The sequence below is a fragment of the Rhipicephalus sanguineus genome, chromosome 4, assembly GCF_013339695.2.
Source record: "Rhipicephalus sanguineus isolate Rsan-2018 chromosome 4, BIME_Rsan_1.4, whole genome shotgun sequence".
In the NCBI taxonomy this organism is placed as follows: Eukaryota; Metazoa; Arthropoda; class Arachnida; order Ixodida; family Ixodidae; genus Rhipicephalus; species Rhipicephalus sanguineus.
Genome location: NC_051179.1, coordinates 75,946,809 through 75,972,867, shown reverse-complemented (window position 1 = coordinate 75,972,867; position 26,059 = coordinate 75,946,809). Strand labels below are relative to the sequence as shown.

Here is a 26,059-nt window from a genome sequence, read left to right as displayed (position 1 = left end):
TGGGTCGAAACCCATCTCAGCTGTCATTCGTTCCAAACGCGCACGCAGGTTTGCGTCCATGGTTGGCAGAGCGATGAAAACACTACGGCAGTTCGAGGTGCACACCCAACATTACCAAACCGACTCGCAGTTTTCAAGCACGCGCGATACACGGTGCGATGGCCTCCGCTCGACGACGAGCGCGCAAGCCGACCGGAAGTGGCGCCACAGACCACGTGGTTGCGCCGAGACGCCAGAGAGAAAAAAATGAAGAAAAAAAAATGCCGCCGTACCTCCTCGCACCTCCGCCCTCCCTCCCTTCACGCCCCGCGCGGCTTTCCGCGCGCTCGCGGCGTTGAGTTGAGGGAGAAAGCTGCGGAACGTGATCTCTATAATTTGGTAACACCACTTAGACCTGACGGATTGGAAAAATTTTTGCGGCATGTGACTCGTGAAGAGTCATACGTAAATAATGAGACTATTCCAATATAACTAAGAAAGGTGTTGCAGGGCCCCTTTAAACAAAAGGGGAGCAGGTAAAGCACTGCCTTTGTTGCACTCCGACAAACAGAGAAGTGGCGCCACCTGAGCTAGTGGCGGCGCCACGCGACTGTTCGCGTTAGATTTAAGGCCAAATCCCATATGAGTGAAAATGTACGCGACAGCGACGAGCGACCCGACGTAGATCGCCTTCGTGCAAGCTGACGCTTGCATGGGCATACCCCATACACGTGACGGCTTTGGCGAGCGAAATCCATTGTTGCTGGCATGAGGCCGTCTACTTGCTTGCTGTTTTTGCACGACAATTTGTAATCTGTGTAATAGAGACTGTTCGTCGTGTGTCGTTTGATCACATTTGCTATGCTCAATAAAACGCCAAATTACCGGAAAACGAAGTTTTGCTTTCGCAGCGAACCTTCAAAAAGCCGGGCCGGGCCGGGCCGGGCCCGGGATTGTGTTTTCGTACGTCGGGCCGGGCCGGGCGGGCTCGCAGCCCTTTGCCCTCGGGCTCGAGCGGGTCTTCGACAAAGTCAACGGGCCCGGGCCGGGCTCGGGCTCGGAAATACGGCCCGTGCACAGCTCTAGTGTGGATGGCTCCTTTCGTCGTCTGCTAGCAACACCGTGTTCGCATGTTTGCGTACGTCTTGCAGGTCATCAAAGGGCAGCTTATTCCGTTGTGCTAGCACAGTATCAAATGCTATACACATGTATATACATGTATATGCCTACATGCGTATATACATGTATATGCCTACATGCGTATATACATGTATATGTCTACATGATATAATGAGCGTTTCGCCTTACGAGACTTGTATGCACTCTAATAAGTGCGTGTACGTGTCGACGTGGCGCGCTAGGTCTAACCATCTTACCGTCCATTCGCGAAAATCATTTCAATGTGGGTATCACTTTGTCGTTCAAGCACGTCACATAGTGCATTTGGCGACGTCATAAACAAAAAAAGCACTAAATGTCGAGGTGTGAATGCAAAATTTTAGCGACACCATCTCGTGAAGTGTTGGTGATTTGGAAATCCTTGCGATACCGCAAAGCATGAACTAGCGTCTGCAGAGGATGGTTAGCGGTAAAAAAGACCTGAAGCCACGCATTTCTACACCAGTACGCGTATTCATGCAAACAGAAAAGCGGAGTGCACAAAGTTCTACTTCACCTAATTACGCAGAAATACAGGCTCTCTTTTTTTTTGTAGCCGCTAGAGCACAATGTAAATACTTCATTGGCTCAGTCGCGCAACACTAGTTATAATGTGGTATAGGCAAAATACAATTGAAACACGTGCAAATAAAGCAAGAAAAAACATCGAGCACAGTTCAAAACACGAATGTGACCGAAGGCCAGTACCCCATTGAATGGCAGATTGCTCTTCTCTCAAACGTAATAGGAAAGTTAGGCCGGTTTCGTGCATTAATGTGGCAACCGAGGGTCTATACATCACCATTAGGCTGCAGTCAACGCGCTTTATTCGCCAATAATCGACTCAAACCGCCTACGGCGATGCGCTGCTGCGTACATTTGTATACGCGCCGCCGACCGCCTATCCACACAAACGCGGCGACGGTGCTGCCACCTGTAGCCCGATCTCGCGGCGAATAGGCTCCCCAAGCATCGCTTAGTGGCGCTGCTGCTCTTGACAGGCAGCGCCATCTCTGGCATAAAAACAGAAACTGGCGGCAAACAACGCGCGTTTTCCCTTCTCTCCAATGCGGGATGGTCTATTTGTACCTCAACAGCTCGGGGTCACGTGACCAAAGTTGCAACTTCACGTATGACGTCATTGGTTAAAGCGATCGGCTTCAACTGGCTATGTCTTATTGTGATTACGTCTTCTCAAGCGACTCTGAGGTCACGTGATAAAAAAAAAGAAGACGCGTTTTGTTGTCAACATGGTTCGCGTGCACCAGTTCAAGTTATCTTATTCTTGTGGTCGTCATCCACGCTGCGTAGTTCGTTGGCGGCTTGAATATGGTAGATATTAATAGCTCGTCATCGCTAAGGGATGAAGCAATCGTACGATCGCATCTCTTGGGCTTAAGTGGCGAACACAACTGGCGTGGGTATATGTGAAGACAGATCAAGAACTGGAGCACCTAGAAAGAACCCCGGGCCAAATTCACTTACGGTCTTCTGCTTCTTCCTTTAGTTTGCTACATTGCGCCACGGTACCTGTTTTCTTTTACACCTCTTCATACCGCGTCGCAACTCAACCAAAGAGTAATATTCGTTGGGCTTTAAAGGAGTCCTGACACAAAAATTTTCGCCCCACGTTTTTTTGCTGCAATGTGTTGCTGGGGGCCTGTTAGTCATAACACGGCACATCGTTTGCTGCAGCGCGCGACAGATAATTAATTACAAGCTCCTCATTACCGACACAGCGTCAGTTTCGGTTTGACAGAGCTCCAAAAACGACAAGCCGCCGGGTGCAAATATCACCACCTAGCGAGTGAAACGCTTGGTCACGTGAGCACACAGAACAGTGACGCATTTCCGCGCGGTCTGTCGTGGTCGGGCTCATCGTCGTCTGATGGCGACGATTTTCTTGCGGCGGGGATGGAAGGAATTTTCGACGTGGCGAATCACTTCAGGTTTGACCCGCTGGCGAGGAGCGATTCGTCGGGAAGCGCGTCAAAACAAAAATGGCGGCTACGACGTCATCATAACTTGTACCGGCTGCAACGTTTACGTAGGGGAAGTAGGGGGGTCACCTCGGGTCACCTCCGAGGGTGTCAATGCACCAGGTGCGGCCTATAACTCTGGATCGCGCTCGCGAACATCAAAATTCATGTAAAATACCTGCCAAGCTTTATTCGCTGTCAATATTTTGCAGATGGTACACGCATCTACACGGGAATTCACCCAGCAGGCTATCTCGGCCGCGAAATTTTGTGTCAGTACCCCTTTAAAGCCCTAAGGGCAGAAGATTATAAGGGACGCCGTAGTGGAGGGCGGAGGTGATTTAGATCACCTGGGGTTCTTTACCATGCACCTATATCTGAGCACAGGGGTCTCAAACATATTTGCCTCCATCGAAAATGCTACCGCCGCGGATTCTGTCCCGCGACCTTCGGATCACGAGCCGAGCGTCATAACCACTAGATCACCTAGGCAGCGACCAGAGCGAGTGCTCGTCTCAATGGCGAGTCGCGTGTGTTGCCGTGCGGGTACTTAACGCAGTACAGCACAGGTCACAGCTCAGCACATTTGTCTAAAGCACCCAAAAGGCGCGCTCCAGACTGCACTGACGACGTTTTACGATTACAACTGCTTTAAAAGAGCCCAAATTCTCGCATGCAAAGCCGCTAAGGTTTGTATTGCTGTCAACAAGTTATCGGTATAAACGGCACCAGTGAGTGCTGGAGCGTGCCATTCCGGCGTTCTAGACAAGTTTCTTGACCTGATCAATAGTTTTCAGTAGCGATCATTTCCCAGTACATGATCAGTACTCATTAGTATTGTGTCTAACAAAGAAAAACGAGCCCTTATAATTTCCACTTGACCTCTGTAGGTTGCAGGCGAAATTTAACAGTCGACTGCTCACTGGTTACTTCTTCAGATAATGAGAAGCAGCTATCTATGTAACGCCGCGAGGTTCAACCAAATGGCCATCGGGAGGACTTCGCGCTGTACACCTGTAGGCTTCAGTAGATTCCTTCGATGTAAAGCATATGGCGCTAACAGCGGTAGCAGCAGATGCCGGCAAACATACCTGTTCCTTGCGGCGCGATATCGCGTTCCCTGGTGTTCAAATGCGCCACACATCTAGGAAGCCTACATCAACCTAGGGAGCCAATATGACCGACAGTTCATATAGGCTCCCTACACACAACCTGTGACCCAACACACTCGGGATTCCCCTCGACAGCACTCGTTGCTCTCATATCTACGCAACGACACATGACAAGTCCATGAGCGGCACAGCGGAGTGACTTCGATTACGTGGGCTTCCTTCGCCGGGCTCTTTATTCCGCCAGAGCACGCAGCGTGGATAACGATCGCAAGATAACTTGAACTAGTGCACGCGAACCATGATGGTACAGTGTAGATGATGTGAACAAAACGCGCCACGTTCTCTAATGAGCCTTCCGTTTTTTTTATCACGTGACCTCAGAGTCGCTTGACAAGTCACAATAAGACATAGCCAGTTGAAGACGATCGCTTTTAACCAATGACGTCATGTGTGACGTCGCAGCTTGGGTCATGTAACCCCGAGCTGTTGAGGTGCAAATACTCTCCCCTCCAACGCGCTTGCACTCACTTCCGCGCACGTGCAGAGCTCTCGCGGTGCACTTACGGCGCCTCACAATGTACCGCCTGCAGTGCGCCTTCGAAAATATCTTCAAGCTTGACTGGTACTTCCGAAAAGCGAACTTGATAAAAGGAAAAAGCCTCGTCAATCACGTTTACGGTGAACAGACGATCGACGACTACGACGCCCGACTCAAAGCGAAATGCATTTCCCAAGTCGCGATTACCCCATGTGTGACATATACCTCGAGGTAAGTCTCATTCTGTCGTGTAAAAGATGCGTAATGGTCCACATGCACTCCGAAAGGAAGCCGTGCACACTATCGATGTTCCGCGGTGTGGACTACGAATCATATGATTGTTGTTTTGATATGGCATGCTTGCAGTAGCAGCCATGTACTTTCGTGAACGAACGTTTGTGGCGTGCAAGAAAAAAAATTATACGGCCATGGCACTGTTTCCTGAGAAGGTTAGAGCCAAGTCATCTGTGTCGCTGGAGAATCACCCGCCGATTAAGACGCGAGGCAGCTAGCTGAGCTTTAACCACTGTGAAGCAAGATGAACTGCTCGACTCGTTTTTTCGGCTCTCGCGTCACTCTCTTTTTATGAGGATATCGACTTGACAGGCGTATAAAACCTGCTGAGCGAACGCGGCTAGAAAATCGCTCAAAGTCAGAAGGTGGTTACTTCAAGCTTGCAATTGCCAAGCATGTATTAAGTGCCAGTTATATTTAGCGACTTAAATATCACCTTAATGAAGTGACAAAAACACAGCAAACCTGCAGGACGTTGTCAAAGCTTGCTGAATATGCACAGACGTCCATTCCGGCGTGATAAATAGCCTTCTATACGCGTGAATCGCAGGCGCCGAACTTCTGACTGTGTGCCGAGTTCAGTTGAATTCAAGCAACTGCGCAACGCTAACGGTATAACGCGAGTGTGAACGTTCAAAAACGACGGGTAGGTCTCACGAACACGGGGAATAAAAAAACAAAGTTGTTTCATCTACAACCGTAACTGGACTTTCACAATACGAAAAGACAGCGAGTAATCATTAGTGTAGTCGCTGCGTGCATGCGCCGTGTTACGTACTGATTCATGTATTCGTAATGAACAAAAGCGATGAACTCAGACAGCCAAAATAGAAGGCGAGACAGCGCTGTCAGCTGTCCGCGCTTGCCGCCTTCATTTCTCGCGCGAAATTCCCGGGAAACGATACAGTTTCACACGTGAATCGCGTGCCTTGGTGTTGTCGGCACTGTTGTGGCAGGCCACGGCACAGCAATACATTGGGCCTCGCTTGCGCTTCCGCGGGGTCACTTCTGCCAACGTGGCAATGCAACTTCGCACAGCAAGCCTCTCGGCTCAGCATGCCAAGCTGTCGGCACGGCGCCCCAGTTCCCCGCACCGACTGAGAAACCCGCGCGAGCGCGTGTTCCCGCTGCCAACAAACAGGCTGAGTCGGCTGCGCCTGCCCCCAGGTACGCCAGAGCTTCTTTCCAGAGCCGCAGCGCGGCGCTGTCATCGCGCCGTAAACTTGAGCTTGGGTTCCCTATACCCCATTTTGTCCACAGAGGCTATCCGCCAGAACCTAGCCGTATAAAGCTTCGTTGTGATAAAGTTCACATGGCTAAATTACGTGACCGAGGATGACAAAGCAAAGCGCCTTGTCATCGAAGCGCCGGCCAGCCTGCCTGAGGCCCTTCATTCCTCTTGATTGCGACGTTCTTGGGAAAGCATGCAGGAGACGAAAAATTGTTTTGCCTCAAATGTTACTTTATTAAAAATACCGACTTGAGGGATGTTGGTATCTTCAGAGCAGTCATGAACTTTACAAGGTGATTCTGAAAGAGCAGAAAGATGGATATTGGTGATATGATCGCCCAAGAACTACGCGTGTTATTTAGACATTGATGTTTTCAGATCACACTGATTTAGTTCCTTATTAGGATATCACAATAAATATGAGGTAGCGAGAAGACTGGAATATAAGACACAGACTAGCCATTAGGTGACCGGCACCTTTAGTACAGTTTCCTGTATGTGTAATGTCTGCATATCCACGTGCATGCCGACTTCAAAGACAATGCGTTAAAAAATTTCAACCCTCACTAACTTAATATTATTCCGGCAGCCATACATGTCCACTGCTGCTATGAGTGTTCGGAAACGCGACTTTTCTTAAGTCCTCATAAAGCACATGGGCTTCTATGTTACGGTTCTTTTCGATTCGAGGCTCGACGCGGCTCTCTTCTAATCCATCAGATGAAACTGATAACTCTAGCATAACCCTTCAGTTATAAAAGGCACAGTATTAAACAATACAGCACAGCCTCGAATAAGCATTAAGGTAGCAACAGGTATATATTTGTCAAGTTTTACCACGTTTCAGCTATATTATGCTTGATCTATTTACTTCACCAGCGCTTTGACAACGTGAGATACAGTAAATATACTTACACTTCTTCTTACGGAGGAGAAGGTTGGCGTAGTTGAAAGGAGTGCCGAGGCCATAGCCGTAGTTCAGACCGTAGGCTCCCAGGCCGTATCCGTAACCAAAGTGACCAATGCCATAGCCAAGGCTTCCGACGCCGTAGCCGTAGACTGGAGTGGCGGCCACGAGTGGAGCAGCATGGACAGCGGTGACAGCTGGAACAGCGTGGGCAACGGTGGCCACAGCTGGGGCAGCAGCCACGACTGGAGTGGCGTGGGCAACGGTAGCGACAGCTGGGGCGGTGTGGTAAGTGTCAACACGGGTGACAGCCGGGGCGGCAGCAACGACCGGAGCGGCGTGGGCAACGGTGGCGATGGCTGGGGTGGCGTGGGCCACAGTGGCAATGGCTGGGGCGGCGTGGTAAGTGTCAACGCGGGTCACGGCTGGAGCTGCCGCAATGACTGGGGCAGCAGCCTGGACGGTGGCGACGGCTGGGGCAGCGTGGTACGTGTCAACGCGGGTGACAGCTGGAGCGGCAGCAACGGCTGGGGCAGCAGCCTGGAAGGTGGCGAAAGCTGGAGCAGCAGCGTAGGTAGCCACGGCTGGGGCAGCTTGGACAGTGGCGACGTTAGCGACGGCTGGGGCAGCGTGGTAGGTGTCGACTACCTTGGTGACGGTGGTGGCTGGAGCGGCAGCCTGGACAGTGGCGACGGCTGGGGCAGCGTGATAAGTGTCGACGACCTTGCTGACGGTGGTGGCTGGAGCGGCAGCCTGGACGGTGGCGACGGCTGGGGCAGCGTGGTAGGTGTCGACGCGGGTGACAGCTGGGGCGGCAGCAACGTAGGAAGCTCCCACAGCAGTGCCCTGGCTCAGACCAGCACCAGTCGTGACCACAGGGTGGCAGAAGGCGCTGGCGATCAGAGCCAGAATAAGGCTGACACGGAACTGCAGAAGAAATGAAAATGTCATCTCATTGTTCTACACCTTGTGCACCCATTCAAGAAACACAAATAGCTGCATGCGTGAAAAAGAATACAACTGATACATTCTTCCTCGATCTTACACATCCATATATATTGACGTAACAAATGACACTTTGCTTTTGATACGCCGTTACCTATTTGCACAATAAAATAGCTCGCCATGGTAGCCCGACGGCTAAAACGTTTACGCTCCTGAGCTAGACGTAGCCGGTTCTTTTCTAGTGGGGGCGGCACACAAAAGCGCTCACATTTGAGGATTTAGGCTTATATCCTTTTGGAACTACAGCTGGCACAGATAACTTTACTATCGTGCACGCAGTAATAACATTTGGGTTTTGTTGCGTAGAACCCCAAAATTTGATTTCTAGTTTCTGTCAGGTGGTATTCACTAATATAATGTCGCATTTGTCTCTGGTAATGGCAACCTTACGACAGAAAAAAAAAACATTAACACTGAAGCGTTGCACTTATTGCTTGCTGTTAACAACGAATAATTATATGCGAGGATTTTTACAAATTCTAAAGTACAAATATAATACTGCTCTGTACTAAGCTCTCCGGCAGCCTCTTTTCATAGCTAAGCACTATAGCGTGGCTGTGAGGTCTAGCGCTCAAATTCGCCGAAAACGTTGTTCAGTTATAGTTAACAGGTAACTGAATTTGTATACTCACGGCGACCATGGTTGCTGCAAGTTCCAGACCAGTGGAGGTGAATTTGAACTGCTGAAGTGTACGCCGATCGGAAGGCTTTTTATTCTCATCCAGCAGCTAGAAGTAACGCCTACAAGATACCCGACAAAAAAAATGAAAAACTAGTGAGAACAGGAGCCAGGGTCCGGCTGCCTAGCCACTCGTTCAAATGTAGAAAAAAAAAGATACGCTAGTCTACATGTAAAGCTATTTCACCAATATAGTCGATCTGGCAAGCGCATTGAGAGAGGAAGAGAGAGATGATACTAGAGGTGCGTACGGTTATGTATAATCTCCTGCTGCGTCTCTAGAAACGTGCCTCCAATTCAGACGAATCACGGGGAAGCCCCATCGTCCTAGTTACATGCTCTTTTTTGTTTTGCTGAATTTACGGATGGGGCTACTGCGCATACGAAAACGTAACAACGCGATGATATCGAGACAACCGCAGGTCGTACCTTGCACGCATACTTGGACAGTTCATTTCGTCGCAAATATGAGTACATCCGTGCTCACTATGAGTTGCAGCACCGTGTCCGTGGTTGGAGGTGCGCCAGGCTTATAGAAAAGACAAAGGTGAAACGCTAAATTTGCACAGAAAAAACCAGCAATAGAAAAAAATTGTGTTTACAATGTTTAACCCTTTAAGACGATATCTATGAAGAAATGTCTGTAAAGGCGTAAAATTGGTACAATGTTATTTCAAGGCACTCGATATTATAATGCAACAAACCGAATGTCTTAATACGTTAATTTAGGGGTGTTTTAGTAATCATTATTAATTACTTTGTAAATAATTATCTATTTATTTTGAAGCCATTGATGCTCCCTTTTTGCATAAATAGAATGAAATCACAGGCTAGAAATATAGTGCAAATTCGTTTTCGGTTATGTTCATGTTGAGCAAAAAGAAATTATACTTTTGACGTGGGTCACAGGAAGCAGCACGTCGAACGACTCGTCGAATATGGTAGTGCCTGCTGCAAATTGATCACATTAAATAGTGCACCGCAAAATGAAGTCAAATGAAGACAAATTGAATATGCAGAAGGTTCAATTTATCCAAAGCTCAATATGCCTTGCTCTTTCTTAGCCCCTATTCGGTATAAATAGCAGAAACAAGTGGTGTACGCAATTGTGTACATAGCGTCTCAATGGGTTAATTCACTAATATTTTTCTGTATTGGCACCGTCGTGCAGTGTTGGCGCCATTTTACTGTTACTACTACTGTTACTGTTACTGTGCTAACACAGGACCCGGCAGTAACAGTTAAAAAACTTATCAACATGGGAAAAATCACACAGAAAGAACTGACGTTTCGGCTGCGGGAGTGGCCTTCGTCGAAATCACTCCGACGAACGCCGGTCACGCTGCAGAAACGTCAGTTTTTTTTGTAACTGTTACTGCCGGGTCCTGTGTTAGCACTTCGCTATTTGTCTGTAAAATGACATATATATATATATATATATATATATATATATATATATATATATATATATATATATATATATATATATATATATATATATATATATATATATATATATATATTATATATATATATATGTCATTGTCTCTTGACTCCATCCCGCTTGCTGTTACCTGTGAGGGTTACGCGCCATCTGTGTTGACAAAGCATGCGCGCTTTGTCGTATTTACTAATCTTGTCTGAAAGCACACAATCAATAAGCATCGCTCATTTTATCAGCCTTATTCTTCATTTCCCACGACAGCGCCGTAATAGATAAGTGCTCTGGGCTGAACAGTATAATGGTGCATCGCTCATCGGGTGTATTTGTCTATGATCTCTTTATTCTCAACCCTTTACGTATTTGCTTCGTTTACGCATTCACTTGACTTGACTGCACCTGCCGACGCAGCGGTTCACGGTCGCTCTTTGTCTTCACTGTGACGTTATCTGCGGACGTGGTCCGAATGCACACATAAAGTTCCTGTAGCGGTGAACATCACTCAAACTATCGGTGCCGTTCTAGGGCCAGTTTTCTTATATATATTCTTCGTTGCCCGTTTGCGTTTAAATGCAGAACCGAACCCATATCCCCTTGGCGGACGTCCGTTTCCATAAAATTCAGCTCTCTTTTCTCTTCTTATTCAGCGTAATGTGCCCTTGAAATCTTGCAGGACTGGTCCAATGACTCACCTCCTGATCGAACTAGTCTAAGGTATTGTTCTATCTATACGTAAAAATCGCATTTCCCACCCTCTGTTATGTAGTCTTCAGTGTGCTTCTTATTTTCTAGTGAAGTAAAACCATTTTTCCGCTTGGTTCTTCTATGCATCAGGCCACGTATCAGCATAAGCATAAGATTTTTGCTTCCAAGGACACGTCGTTCGCGTTTACTTACCTTTTTTTTGACAAGGACGACACCCTCAAAGATTTTCATACCTCAAATTCGACAACTAGTTTCACTGTATATCTTATTGTTCACTGGGCCTTCTTCATGCGACATTCCTTTTCACACTAAAAAAAGCAAATTTTCTTTTTACACCAGCAGAAATATTTCACGCCAGAAAGCAATACCCAGGCTCCGTATGCTGTTCCATGCCTGAAGCAAATGAAACGGCAGCTGCAGTAAGGGTAAGATTGTCGAATGATTCGATATGATTGTTTTCAAAAACTTCATTCGATTGACCAACACCTTACAAATACGGCCTGTTTAAATTCGTAAAAATGAACTTGATTGACGAAATACCTTATTACAGCCCTGGTTGTTTTGTTCTGTTAATTGCCCACAGGGATTCGAAAAGCTGCTTTTCAGCTGCGGCCCCGGCACAGAGTTTGCATTTATATGTTGTCTTTATTTTAGGTACAAGGCGCATATTACCCCTAAATTCCATCAGCGTAGACATAAGGCGCGCATTCAACTTTGCCGCAGGAACTTTTCTTCAGATCGCCATGGTGTGTCAGGGACAAGTACTCTCATTTTGACGCAGCCTAAATAACTTTTAATAGCACCTGCATTAGCACTTAAAGCACAAAATGGTAAGAAAGACGACAAATCAGAAGTGGTTTCGACGGTGACTTTCGATAATAATCGAAATACATTAAGATAACATTTTTGTAGAAAGGGAAGCGAAGTTTACTCTTTTTTTCCTTCTTTCAGGGGCGTAACCAAAATTTTTTTATTGCGATAGCAATTATATGGACAGTCTCGGCTGATTTTTGCCGTCGCTGGCCGCCGTCATTCACCGAATATGTATATGTGTACATATATACATAAAATTTTCTTCGTTCAGCGAACTGGGAGCGCGGAAAATACACAAAGGACGAAGCGAGGAACCACATAAGACGAGCGCTCACTAACAACTGATTTATTTTCCACATCGGAAGGACACATTTACACACAAATTGCGCATGTCAAGAAAGATTATGACGACGGCATGAATAGCATGCGAAGCGTATGATCAAGGCACATGTCTAACGGTTATCTAGGTAGCTCAATTCACAGTCATGCAGTGACAGGGAAGGATGACTTATACATTGATCTGTATTCCTGGAAATGTGATATGCTTCAGATATTTCGCGCGTAGTTTGATGAGGATGCCGGAACAACACAACTGTATTCTCAAACAGAGGTTGGCACTTGCACGAAAAGCAATGTGACGCTAAATGGGAGTAAGGTGTGTTCTTCAACGAGCTTTTGTGTTCTCTGAGACGCTTCGCATGCTATTCATGCCGTCGTCATAATCTTTCTTGACATGCGCAATTTGTGTGTAAATGTGTCCTTCCGATGTGGAAAATAAATCAGTTGTTAGTGAGCGCTCGTCTTATGTGGTTCCTCGCTTCGTCCTTTGTGTATTTTCCGCGCTCCCAGTTCGCTGAACGAAGAAAATGAATTACCAACTGGCCCACCTTTCGATCCTCCTGCAATATACATAAAAGCCACAAAGAAAAATAATTCAGAAAATCTTTCCGACGTGCGGAATCGAACAGGCGACCTCTCGCTTCCCAGCGAGCGGCGTTAAACGTTACGCCACCAATAGTACCATCTTTCAACTTGCTAACGGTGAGCTATTTATATACACCATTTCCTTCAGCATGCTTTCTTCTTCGCCACATAGATGGCGCAATGTGCGCGCGTTGCGCGCTTTGAAGATCATCGCGGGCGGTTGTATATGTCTTGTGCTTTCGCCGCGATGTCCGCGCTGAAGCCACAGAGCGTACGAAGGTCACTTCGCAGCGGCCGCGTTTGCGAAAGGAGCGCGCTCTTCAAACAGAACTGTGACAGTTCGCGCTCGTCCTGTGTGTACCTGTTCGTTCGTTTCGTGCGTCCTGCTTTATGTTTGAGCAGTGCGCTTCAAGTGTCGAGCTGTGACGCATGATAGTTCGCGCTCCTCCTGTGTGCGTTCTTTTCGTGCGTCCTTTGGGCTCGAGCGACGCGCTGGCAATTTCGAGCTGCTTTCCGTTCTTCGCATTATATTCAAATTTATTGCGATTGCATTCATTCCTTCGCCGTTGCGGCGAAACTGTGACTTTTTTTCAATGGGCGTTCAACCAGCCTTCATGTATATTCATGCGTGTGCTTGTATGTAATATATATATATATATATATATATATATATATATATATATATATATATATGTATGAGTGAGAAGAAGGACTCACGTACGAAATGTAGTTTTATTAACGTTTCGGCTGGTGGGCCAGCTTTCGTCAGAATGAATGTACTGCCCGTGCTTAGGTGCAACACAAGCTCTTGTGTTGCACCTAAGCACGTTTGATTGTGCTACACACTTATAAATAGTGTCTGTCACGGGCAGTACATTCATTCTGACGAAGGCTGGCCCACCAGCCGAAAGGTTAATAAAACTACATTTCGTACGTGAGTCCTTCTCACTCATCTATCGTACCGGACCCATCGATCTTCATACCCAAAGTAATATATATATATATATATATATATATATATATATATATATATATATATATATATATATATTCTGCGAAAGGGGGGGGGGGGCTGTGCACCTAGCCCCCTCGCCTGGCTACTCCTATGCTTTTTACACTGCTTACCAACCACGCCCCGGATGGATGGATGGATGCTATGAGCGTCCCCTTTATAACGGGGCGGTGACATGTCTGCCATCAGGCTCGAAGAAAAGAAAAAAAAGAAAAAAAAATTTCTTGTTTCAAGTTGGCTTAATACCTTATCTACACTGATTAAGTATATGTTATACCAAAAAAATATAAAAAAACGGTCCATCTCTCTGCCTCTTAAGGCAGAATGACCTTATTTTTCCCCATTATTTATTTTTGTACTTCATCTCTACTTTTCTGCCACCAATACTCTAACCGTCTCCTACTTATTTCTATCGCGGACGTGTTCAGCTTTCCATTGTTGTCCCTAAAACCCAAGGCTTCATGTAGACACGTGCCCACACGTATACCTGGGTGAATATCGCCACATTCAATCAGTACATGTTCCATCGTTTCCTTAGTTCCCCCGCAGCATGTACATTGTTCTTCTTCGTTACTGAATCCACCTAATGGCGACACAACGCCATCTGCCGCATAAAGCGCTAACCACAAAGTGGGTGCCGGATATCCCGGATCTTCCCCCCGCTCTCCGGTCGCGTTGTGTTCGCGTGCCGTTATGGCCAATCAGGTAGACAGCAGTAGAGTCGTCGTAGTGCTAGGCCTGCTGGCAAGCTACTTTCTGGCGATGCATGACTAGCAAAAACACGCATTCATCGAAGAAAAAATGACGCAAGCAGTGGTAGTTAGTTCGTCCTGCTTCGCAACCGGGCGAGAAGCTTACTCGCACCGAGATAATGCTTGCCCGTCTGCGAGATCGCTGCATGATGAATTGCAATCTCGAGATTGTTAATCATGACAACGGTCACTGGGCTTCACGTGGCGCCTGTCGAAAAGAATGAGGCGATTACAAAGGACTTTGCTGTCGCTACGGGCTTCGACGACTGCAGTATCACAAGCGCGGCGCCATTTTTCGAATGATTAGGGAGTTTTAGCTTGTAACGTATACTTCTTTACGTTACCGTTACCGGATTACGTTTACCATTTTACCGGAACTCGAGTTTCAGTAAAGTTTTTTAGCTGCCCAAACGTAAACCTTTAAATTTGCGCAAACCACTAAATGGTGATGATAACTGCATGTAAACTACATTTAATTTAGATAATATTGAATTACGCTGCAGAAAAATCATAAGAGAGGTTTTTAGCGTGTGCAGTATCCCAGTATAAGCGAAGGGGTGTAGCAATACCGGGTTACCGGACGATGGTGTCGACACCTTGTGACGTTTCGTGCAACCACAATCATGAACACGTTTGTTTTCGCTTAGTGTTCTTGAGGGGCAAAATAATAAAAAGGCAACTCATTCGTAATTATGCCGCTGCAAGGCATTTACATTGGAAGTAGAACGCCCGATCTTTCTGCAGTAACAATTTTGTGCTTGCCTGGTACACCTTGGCCCCGCTAGGTGTTGCCACCTATCCAGCCTGTCAGCGTCTTTAGGCCTCTCACGTTTGCGGATTCGGCATTCTAGGACGCACTAGTAGTGCTAGTAGCACTAGCCTCGGTAATCCGGCTGAAATAAGGTGATCGTAAGGAGCGCTCGCACTTCGGCTTATTTTGACTCGGCGGCTGGAGCCTCCGCGAAGCGGATATCGCGAGTAGCCACGGACGAAGGTGCATTTGCGAGATAGGGCCGTGAACGTAAAGGCTATCCGGCGAATAGTTTACGTTCCGCAAAAGTTTACGTTCCGTAAAGGTTCGCGCATGCGCAGATTCCATCCGGTATCCGGTAACACGGTAACGTAAAGAAGTATACGAACAAGCTAAAACTCCCTATTGACTCGCGCTCCTATTGGTTCGCGGTGAGAGAATCCGGTGGCAGTTGCCGCAAAAATTGGTCCGGAACCAATCAGCGCGGAAAGGGCTGTTCCGGCGGATCTCCCTGACGCTGAATTTGGTTCAGCGCAGCTCTAGCCACCGAATGGCTCAGTTTGAACGCGCCATAAAATAAGCAAACGTCGCTCTCACGGATAGATTGTTGGGCGAGTTTCCAGAAATTTGTTTCCAGAAAGAGTTGCTCTGACGGTTTTTTCAGCCGAAGCACGGCCTAGAGAGTTACAATGAGACATCGCATGAGCGCAGGAATATGGTATTGTGTTGTACGCTGTAAACAAATTTTAGCCGAGATGAGAGCAAAACGACTTCTCATTTAACGCATTCCCCAATAAGAGTTAAATATGCCCTGATCAGACGGATTAAAAAGATTACGCCCTTACTGGACGGAGCTTTTGGATGAACTGATGAGAGCATTCGTTTAGAGTATTTGTAGGTGGGTATGAGGAGTAAACTTTTTATCCAGCGAAAAATAATAAAGGCTTTTTGGTATTGCACCATGAGTCAAGGAACGTCTAATTAAACTAGCATCGAAGGACACGACATCCCTCACAAATACATAAACAGCTGCACAACCATTGCAAAGCATAACGCCATCTGCACCACCTATTCGCAATACACAACCATACACCGGCTACCCGGTATATACATAACTTGCTAGTACGTCACACCACGGAACTCTGGAATTCAATCTCCGCATGCGCCGCTATCACCTAGCTCATGGCAGCAGACGACACCGAGTCAAGCTGCGTGGCTTTCGGATTTGTCGTGAACGCCGTACGTCGCAATGGCGACTTGTGCGATATTTTACTGCCGCACGAGAGGTAAGTGTAGATAAAAAAAAAGGAGTAGACGCGGGGACGTACTACTTGACAAAGGTGATCACCAACCCGTGCGATCGCACGAAAGAGCTGTCCGAGAAGCAGAGCGCATGGCTTATGCGCGCATAAACAGGAAAGACCTCAAGACATTGAACGACGTTCGTGTGTGCGGGCGTCACTTTATAACAGGCAAGGTATGTTTCCAAATCTCGTGTGGAGTTGTTTCACCCATTACGTGCGACACCATGGGCTCGGACACTACACACATGGAGGATCAGCGTTCCCCAGTCAACACTGCTTCGCCGCAGGCTGCATATTGTCCTGAGGGATTCTCCTTCGGCATAAGCGCAAGGCAAACGATCAAAACACGCGCATTACAGCAAACGATCCGCCGTACGAACGTAAACACGGTGCGGTCACTGAGACGTATCTGTATACATACGCTCCGTTGGCTCGGTGATCGCGGACTGAAGACAGGAACTGACGTCACTTGCATGTTATGCATACAGGTACGATATTTCGACTTACCATGTAATACCAGTGGGACACTTGTCTTCTCCATAATTGAAAAATAAAGATTCATAGCGTACATGTAAATTTACAGTGCGCTGTTAGGTAGCACAGAATCACACCGATCTGTTATCATAAACCCGCCTAACTATCAACGCCTTTTAAATTAGTGAATTCAAATTATCATTTGGCACTCTGTCGTATGGGCCGAATCGGCGTTAGCAGCATTAAGCGCGAATCCGTAAAATGCGCCTAATTGTACACAAACCATGAGCGGCCATGCACAAACACTTCAGTGGCGCGCATTCAGCAACATCAGCGACCGTAGAGTTTCTTACAGTAATTCCTAGAGGGGAATCTGGCGCTAGTGCCTACGCGGGCTCTTTGAGCGGCGCTTCAACCACCATGGGAATGATGGGAAGTACAGGCTTCGGATTTGCTTCGAATGGATTAGGCTCTTGAGATTCGCGTCGCTTGTTTGCCGAGCGTATAACAAAGCGATATGAAGCTATTTCCAATTAAAATTTGCTTCATCCTTTTGTACTAAGAAGTTATTGCAAAACGTTTGCGTGACCGCGAGATGAAAGTGAAACCTGAGCAAATTCAACCATCAGAGTGTGCATTGCTCTGCAATTGTGTTAGAGATTTGACATCTTATTATGATGAATTATTTTCTTAACAACACTTAAAATAAACGCGCTTGTTTTTCCCTCGAAAGCACGCATTATCTATTTATGGAAATAACCTTACTGTATTGAGTGAGAAAGACTCAACGTATCATTTTCTGCAATGCCAGATGCGTCTGTCCAAGTGGCCTGCCTCCAACGCATCTCTCGTTTTGTTGTGAAGTCAAGTCAGAGGAGCTTGACGGTTGGAGTACTTAGCTTCGACGTCCTTTTGCAGTCGATATGTAAGAGTTTTGACGAGTAGCGCTTATCAAGAAACGGGAACTCTATGCAATTTCCTGAACTGGCATGGGACGCTACTTCTATGCGCAGCGGTGAGTGCACGACGCTTTGCTAAAACGGTCACATACAACCTGCTAAAGCTGCAACGAGGCAGCAAACAAAGAAACCTAGCAGTATTAAGCCTCTTTGAACAACAAAGGCACTGCTTGAGTGGTTTGCAACGCACCCCACTGCCCACGCCTCGCAAAGAACGAAACTGAAACTGTACAGAAAGATCCGTAGACAGTTCGCTACCTAACGAAATCCAACCCGAAGACAGTACCTCAGATCATTCCCATGGTGGTTGAACGATCGCAGCGCCAGTTTCCTCTCTAGGTTATTGTATAAAACTCTATGCCGGCGAACAACAGCGACGCCCTGCCGCTACAGGGTTCTTGCCGACGGCGTCACTAAGCCTCTCCCACGAGCCCGGCTATACGATAAACCACCGCTCGCTATCACAAAATGCATGGTGCTGTGCAGTTTTCATGGCCTTTATTTTACACACAAATGAAAAAAAAAAGAAACAGAGATGTTCGCTATCCGCGGTGTAGAGGCTCTGGAGTGAAGCACTTAAACGAGTGAGACGGCTCGCGGTCGCGGCTCCAATCCTCAAGAATCCTTCGTATCGCGAAGCCGAAAGTGCCCGTCGGCAAGTTTGTTACCACTCAGACGCTTCTCGAGAGCCTCGGCAAGATTTCAGCTGGAGTTGGTCAGGTATCTGTTTAAATATCTTACAGTGTATGCGATCGCCTGTGATTCACCTGACATCCTTCCACGATCACCGGCGTGCATGACTAACTGCAACTTGACTGTGCGGCGGCGAAGGTACGAAAGTGGGTGTCATCGGGCTGCCGCTAGCAAGTACTGCTGTTCGCGAGTCGTCGAGACTCGTTCCTTAAAGGGGCCGTGACACCCAAATTTCGACCATAATCCGTGTTATGTGCATGAATCCTTGTGTGTTCACAAACAAGCTGGCGAAATCTTATTGCTTGGTCGAGCACAATTTATAATTGAATCTTAGTCCAAAGACGCGAGCGGCCTGAGAGTCCGGCGACACTAGCGCACTCGAAAACCGTGACGTAACAAGCTGCTTCCTGCGTGAGCGGATGCATTCCTGTCAAGGATTTTGTTACTGGCCAGCTGCACGTGCAATCGAGCCATTTAGCTTCCTTCAGCTTGGCACTGAAGTTGAACGATTTGCCGCGGCTGTAAGTTTGCTAGAAGACGACAGCTCCACTCTTTGCAGCACATGACGTCACACACGCCATGGCGAAATGGCGGTAGCCGGCCGTCTGGCGGGGTCTATAGACGGCGACTTGTAGGGTTTATTTTGCGCAGAATTATTATTTTGCAGTGCATTTTTCATGCATGTATAGGTACAATTTACCGTCTACTTCAATTTTTCGCTGAAAACTGCAAATCTTGGGGTGACCGTGTCATGGCCCCTTTAAAAGAGTAACGCCGCTTGGCCTCTGCCAACGGCTACGTGTACCTCCCCTCTCTGCCCCCGTACCGTGGCACATCCCAACAATAAATGTCATCGAGGAAATGCTGGTGTCACCACGCCTTCCGTTCATGTGCATACGTCGCTTGATCAACGGCAGTGACCAGTATGGCATCAAGGGGCAACTGATGATGTTGTACGGAAATGGCTATGTGAAGACATAAAATTTTGAATATATATGTATAAAACAAAAAAGCAGCTTCACTGGTCCTACATCTCATCATAGTGGAAGTGCTGCTAATTTTTTTTGGCTATTTTTGTGCTCCTGTCTCAGCATATCCCAATTTTTATAGTTATGTGTACTACATTTCTACTCCTGTCATAGCCCTACCGGGCTGCATTACGTCTAATTAAGTACATGTAAAAATAAATAAATCCTCAATGTTGGCCCGACCTCTAGTCGCAAACTTATTGCTAATGAGATTGACAATGTCTCCTTACAACAGATTTCCGGCGTGATGTATGTGATGTGTATTCTGGAACGTGCTGTTGCACTGAATAAATATTGAATTGTATTGAATTGCCGCAGCTTTCGACCTGCAGTGCCGATTTCGACGGCTGATCAGCGTAGGCGTTCATAAGCATAATTGAAGCATTTTGCTTCGCCTATTTTGTACACATTTTTGACAGGACAGAAGAGTTTATTTTGGAGTTTGAAAACACAAGCAGGTGAGAGAACAAATTGGCCACTGACGAAACTGCCAAATATCCAGTATAGCGAGTCGCACGTTTGCCACTGCCTTGTTCTTCACTGTTACTACGACACGGCCATGTAATGAGACGAAACGCCCAATCACGAAATTTGGCTTCTTCAAGCCGCGTTGCATGAAAGTAATGTGTCAGACGTCTTCCCAACTTACTTGAAATATTTCGCATCAGTGATAACATAACACTCCCCTACAACGCCGACGACGCATTCAGCACTGTCGGCACTCCGGACTGATGCGACATGTAGTGGCGCAGTGGTAGTGTAGCGGCGGTGGACAACCGCCGCTACTCAGTGGTGGCGCAGCGGGCGACAGCACACGCGCAGCCGTGAAGTTGGCTTTGTCTCAAAAGGATGCTTTTTGCGCACGTGAGCGCGCTTGGCAAATGGGGTAGGAAGCCGTGAGTTCTATCGAATGCGCAACTCTGTTCCCCAAAGAAACAGAGTTGCGAACAGATTCCCCAAGGGAAGAGTTATACAATAATTCTATACAAAAGCTTAGAGTTACTGTATATGCCACCTTTAGGTAGCAGAGTTGTGCGTCTGTCTTCCAAACGCCGCTGGCAAGCAATCGTTGCAGAGAAGGTGACACTCAGGCCAATTTTTGTATTTCTAGACGCCGCCCCTACAGTGTACTGGATTAACACTAGTCATCGACCATCAAGTTAATCACCGATCTTCGACACGCCAAACATGTAGGTCGGCGACACGATAGCCACATCGCCTGCTAAAATGGAGTGAGGCTTTGCCGCGTTGCTCTAGTTGCTAGCCAGACCTTCGCGCAACTCTGCTACCTAAAGGTTGCATGTACAGAAACTCTAGAGCAGGTGGGACTGCTAGGGCACCTGGCGGAGTAGATCTAAACAAAGCCTTCTTTCTTAGTGGTCTTGGCGATCTGCGGCAGCACGCGAAATACAAAGCTTACTCAAGGAATACACCAGCGCACACGAACGTTGACAGTGCGAGTACCACTACCAGACACCTAATTCACGGATTAGGGTCGCCACCAGATTTATTCTTTGCAGGTTTTGTCTGCATATTATTATCTACATAGCACTGAACCCCGATATTAGGAGAACTCCTTTAAACATAGGAAAATATAACTTACCACGTTTTACTATGTGAGGTGCAAGACAGGTAAATGGTTACGACGGAATGTACATGGTTTATTCACAGTAAATACATAAATGTAAGCAATCTTCCATGCTTGATTGTAATGTTGATTAGATGCAGGTGTCTTGTTTCTGCGAAAGAAGAAAAAAAATACGAAATCAATATGAGTCACTGATGCTCAAACAGAAAGACGGAAAAAACATAATAAGAAAGGCAGGCAGGATAACGAGATTCGGAGTCAAGATTGCTAATCTGTTTGCATATTTAAAAAACTCTGGCCGTACATTACGGTTTTTTGCTAACTCCTGAAGTTTTGAAGTATACACACTAAAGCTTTTAGAGCAGTTAAGGCTGACGAGGGGCGGGATCAGAGTCCAATAATTCTATTTTCTTTGAAAGCATAGTTGTCACTATTGTCGAAGCTGGTGTTCAGCACTTTTCCTTGGGAATGAAGCGACGACAAGTGCACAAAAGATTCGCACTTGTCTGTTTGTACCCCCACACTTTCTTCACATTCTGAGCCCCCTGAGGTATTAGTAGGTGCCATTATGCATTCCTGCATCACAGCACCTACCCCGACCGCATCAGCACGAAGTACGAGTGAGGACAGGTCAACTGCCAAATTGTCATCATACTTACACTTCCTCTTGCGGAGGAGGGTGGCGTAGCTGAGGGGAGTGCCAAGGCCGTAACCGTAGTTCAGACCGTAGGCACCGAGACCGTAGCCGAAACCATAGTGGCCGGCACCGTAGCCGAGGGTGCTGACGCCGTATCCGTAGACTGGGGCGGCATGTGCGACGGTGGCGACAGCTGGGACAGCGTGGGCAACAGTGGCGACAGCTGGGACAGCGTGGTGAACGGTAGTGGTGGCCACAGCTGGGGCAGCGTGGTAGGTGGCGACTGGGGCAGCAACAGCGGTAGCAACTGGGACAGCAACAGCGGTGGCAACTGGAGCGGCGTGGTAGGTGGCGACGGCTGGAGCGGCAACAGCGGTAGCAACTGGAGCGGCGACGACTGGAGCGGCGTGGTAAGTGGCAACTGGGGCAGCGACAGCGGTGGTAACTGGAGCGTGGTAGGTGGTGGCAACCTTGGTCACGGCTGGGGCAGCGGCGTAGGTGACGGCTGGAGCAGCAGCAACCACTGGGGCAGCGGCAACAAGTGGGGCAGCGTGGGCAACAGTGGTGACAGCTGGAGCAGCAGCAACGACTGGGGCAGCGTGAGCAACGGTGGCGACGGCTGGGGCGTGGTAGGTGGCCACGGCTGGAGCGGCAAGGTAGGAAGCGCCGTAGCCGTAGCCGAGGCCGTATCCAAATCCGGTGTAGCCAGCGAAGGCACCGGTGGCCAGGGCAAGGATGAGGCACGCACGGATCTGTATATTGGGAAAAGGTGTTGTAGCAATCAGTGGGAATACACACAATGTTTCTCCAGTACAACGTTTTCAGTGGCTAATCGCTAATCTTTAAAACGACTTTTCTTTATTAGAGGTGAAATCAAACGTTTTGTACTCAATTTTAAAGTTACATGTTTAGCACTTGGCCACAATTCAAGGGGCACATTTCTAGAATGCAGTTTTAAATGCGAATGAAAAGACGTGGCAATGCGTGTGAAATCGTTGGTCTGATTCTAAAAAAGCTTGACTATATTTTGTGCGTTCCAACAATTCGAGCAAACGTTTTAGCTTCCAGAAGCAGTGTGTCTCTAACAAATTGCAGTACAATCTCAAAGGAACATTCATAGGTCACTCTTGTGCTAAGCAGATGGGAAGGGTCTCTATCTGTCGCTCTCAGCAGCCGCTGTTTGGCATACAAAAATTGTGAAACAAATGTTTGCTTTGCTCAGAACGTTATCTGCTGTATACGACATCAACCGCCTTGTTTTTTTTTTATTTTTGAAGAGGTGTAAGGAATGGCTCCCATGGCGACAAATAGTCACGAGGACATTTAGTTATACAAACACTCTTTTTGTGCAACAGTCTTGGAAGAGAACAGCTCTTTGCGATCAATAGCGATACACTGTAATTCGTTAAGGAATACGCATATTTAGGACAGGTAGTAACCACGGAGCCGAACCATGAGACTGAAGTAACAAGAGGAATAAGGATGGGATGGAGCACATTCGGCAAGCATTGTCAAACGATGACTGGTAGTTTACCACTCTCATTCAAGAGGACGATATATAACAGCTCCATCTTACGGGTACTTACCTACGGAGCAGTAACCTGGAGGCTTACAAAGACGGTTTAACTTAAACTTACGACAACACAGCGAGCAATAGAAATGAAAATGATAGGCGTAACCGTAATGGACAAGAAGAGAGCAGAGTGGGTCAGGGAACAATCGAGTGTTAAGGACATCTTCGTCGAAATCAAGAACAAGAAATGGACATAGGCAGGGTATGTAGTGCATAGGCAAGATAACCGCTGGTCATTACGAGTAACTGACTTCATTCCAAGAGAAGGCAAACGCGCGAGGGGGAGACAGAAAGTAAGATGGGCAGATGAGATTAAGAAGTTTGCGGTTATAACGGGGCAGCAGAGAGCACAGGACCGGGTTCATTGGCGGAACATGAGACAGGCCTTTGCCCTGCAATGGGCGTAGTCAGGATGATGATGATGATAACACCCCCTTGACACGAGTGCTTAAACTCCGCTTTGAAGCATGCAAGCGCCTACATATACACAAGCTATTTGAAAGCGTCGTCTTTTTTTAATATTCTACCTGTACTTACTGAATGGACTTTATCAAAATTTGACCGTTAGGCGCACTACTCGTTCTCCACGCCGCCCAAAACATCGGGAATAAGGTTATCGAGCCTTGTTGGCTCGAACAGAGTGTATTCCAAAGCATGGGGCACTACTCACCATGGCTTCGGTAGCTTCCGTCCGATTGTGGATGAGACTGCTGCTGAATCCACATCCAGTGGGCAATCGTTTTTATACTGTAGCATTTGAGGAAGGGGGAAACGTGAATGTCATGCCCATGCCTTCAGGTATGCGTTTCGCAAGGCGTTAAAGCACCAGCTCGGGTTACTTGATGTGCCATCGAGGCACCTGGAGACAGTTCTTTTGCAATCTGTGCGCGGTGCGCCGGACCTGGCATTCAGCGTTTGCCAGGAGTCGCCTGTTATAGACAGCCCCCGGGGTGACAGGCACCGCAAGGCACACGCTCCTCAATAAAAACAATGTCTCCAAACTTCGTATATTTCTTTTTCTTATTTCGAAAACTTTCTTTGTGTCACAGTGCGTTCTACTCGTGAGGATGTAAATCCATCTTTCATCAGGCGTGCTTCCAGTTGATATTAGAAGGGCTAAAGTATACTCCTTCACTGAATATGAAACGAGGGGATAGGGCTATATTTTCCTTCGTGACTGCGTTTGGCATCTGAGCACGAAGCAGATGCTCCACGAGAAACGGAAATCAAAAGCAGGGACGACTAATTATTATTCCTGTCCTGTTAAGCCGTCCGTTTCGGCCTGAGGCATTATGAGACGCCTGCGACAGCGTTACGCTATCTGAGGAGTACTTTTTAGAGACAAGGAAAACGGTACACTTTGTTCGGGAGAATCGATGTTATCGCTAATACTAGCCGCGGCGGTTGAAACACAGGCTACTCTATATTCATGGCGCCACCTGCAACTCGAAGCATTGTGTCGTTAATACTCACTTTGTCATTTCCTGACGGGCGATGATCGAGATTACGTGTAAAACACTGCGGTCTGTTGCGTGCTGCTTTTCAACCGTTTCTATCTTCTCCTCAGGAAATATCGCACGAGCTGAAATAATAGCTGTTCATCCCGGCTTTATATATCTCCTTATGCGTTAACCACCAATTTATTATGAGCGTACCTGCATTGATGTGCTATTATATTGATTCCTTCCTCCTATAGTTAAAGCTACCGCGTAGCCCCACGATCGCTCCTTCATCGTCAGCAGTTCTTGTCCTAAATATTTCTGAGTCGCAATCTTTCGTGCTATATGTTACCGAATTTGGACACCACTCTCGATAGCGCCAATAGGCGTTTAGAGTAGCTAAAATAAATAAAAGGATTGCGCGTGCCAATTTGGTGTGTGACGGCCTCTTTGCAACAGAAGTTTTCATATATTTTCTACTTTTCAAATGAAAACTGAAAAACAAACTTGTGTTTCGGAACTGCCAGATAAATAAAACTGTTGTTCATCCTTGGTTGTATATAGCTGCTGACTTCACTATATCTCTCTTAAAGTGGTGCGCCATTATGTATACCTAGAAGCGTTCATGAGTCTGGCATGCTAACTTTATTACTGGGACTTAGGGTTCTATGTCCTCGAGAATCTTTTATCAGATCCCTATGCTTGCAACTACAGTTTTCACACTTTAGTTGCTGATGAATAGAACTCGGAAACTCGGACGTCGGAAAAGAATCATCTGACAGGATGCTTTAAAGTGGATTGCAATCAAGTGAATTTTTTTTCCGCTCGTACCCGGTAGAACGAAAAAACTGTATATATACTCCCAGAATCGTATATGTCAACAAGAAGCACACATTATTGTCTAGTAAACCGCGCGACACAACGCGTTATTCTTCTAATCTCTGACATGAATGAAGAGACCGATAAGTGTCTTGAAAGTTCATTGCGCGTCTTGCATTTCACTTCTGGCCAAGCAGCGTCGCATGTTAATTTGGCGGCGTCCTTTTCAAACACTTGTCTGTGTTTGTACTCGTAAAGTAGATTG

The 26,059-nt window shown here is 47.1% G+C and overlaps 1 protein-coding gene across 1 annotated transcript; it reads right to left on the bottom strand.

Moving 5' to 3' along the window:
• Nucleotides 1-6,503: 6,503 nt before the first annotated feature.
• Nucleotides 6,504-25,197, bottom strand: LOC119390261 (ice-structuring glycoprotein). Its single transcript, XM_049415234.1, has 6 exons — nt 25,192-25,197; nt 21,921-22,715; nt 8,836-8,931; nt 7,931-8,125; nt 7,207-7,846; nt 6,504-6,590 (listed from the first exon to the last, which is right to left on the bottom strand). Coding segments are annotated over exons 1-6 (1,734 nt in total). The 3' UTR covers nt 6,504-6,588.
• Nucleotides 25,198-26,059: the final 862 nt, after the last annotated feature.

Bases quoted from the DNA above. Each gene is read 5' to 3' on its own strand.
- LOC119390261 (XM_049415234.1), bottom strand. The intron at 8,932-21,920 runs GTAGGTGCTGTG...CGTTACTTCTAG, and splicing joins TTCGTGCTGATGCGGTCGGG to CTGCTGGATGAGAATAAAAA. The intron at 8,126-8,835 runs GTGAGTATACAA...TTTCTTCTGCAG, and splicing joins TTGCAGCAACCATGGTCGCC to TTCCGTGTCAGCCTTATTCT.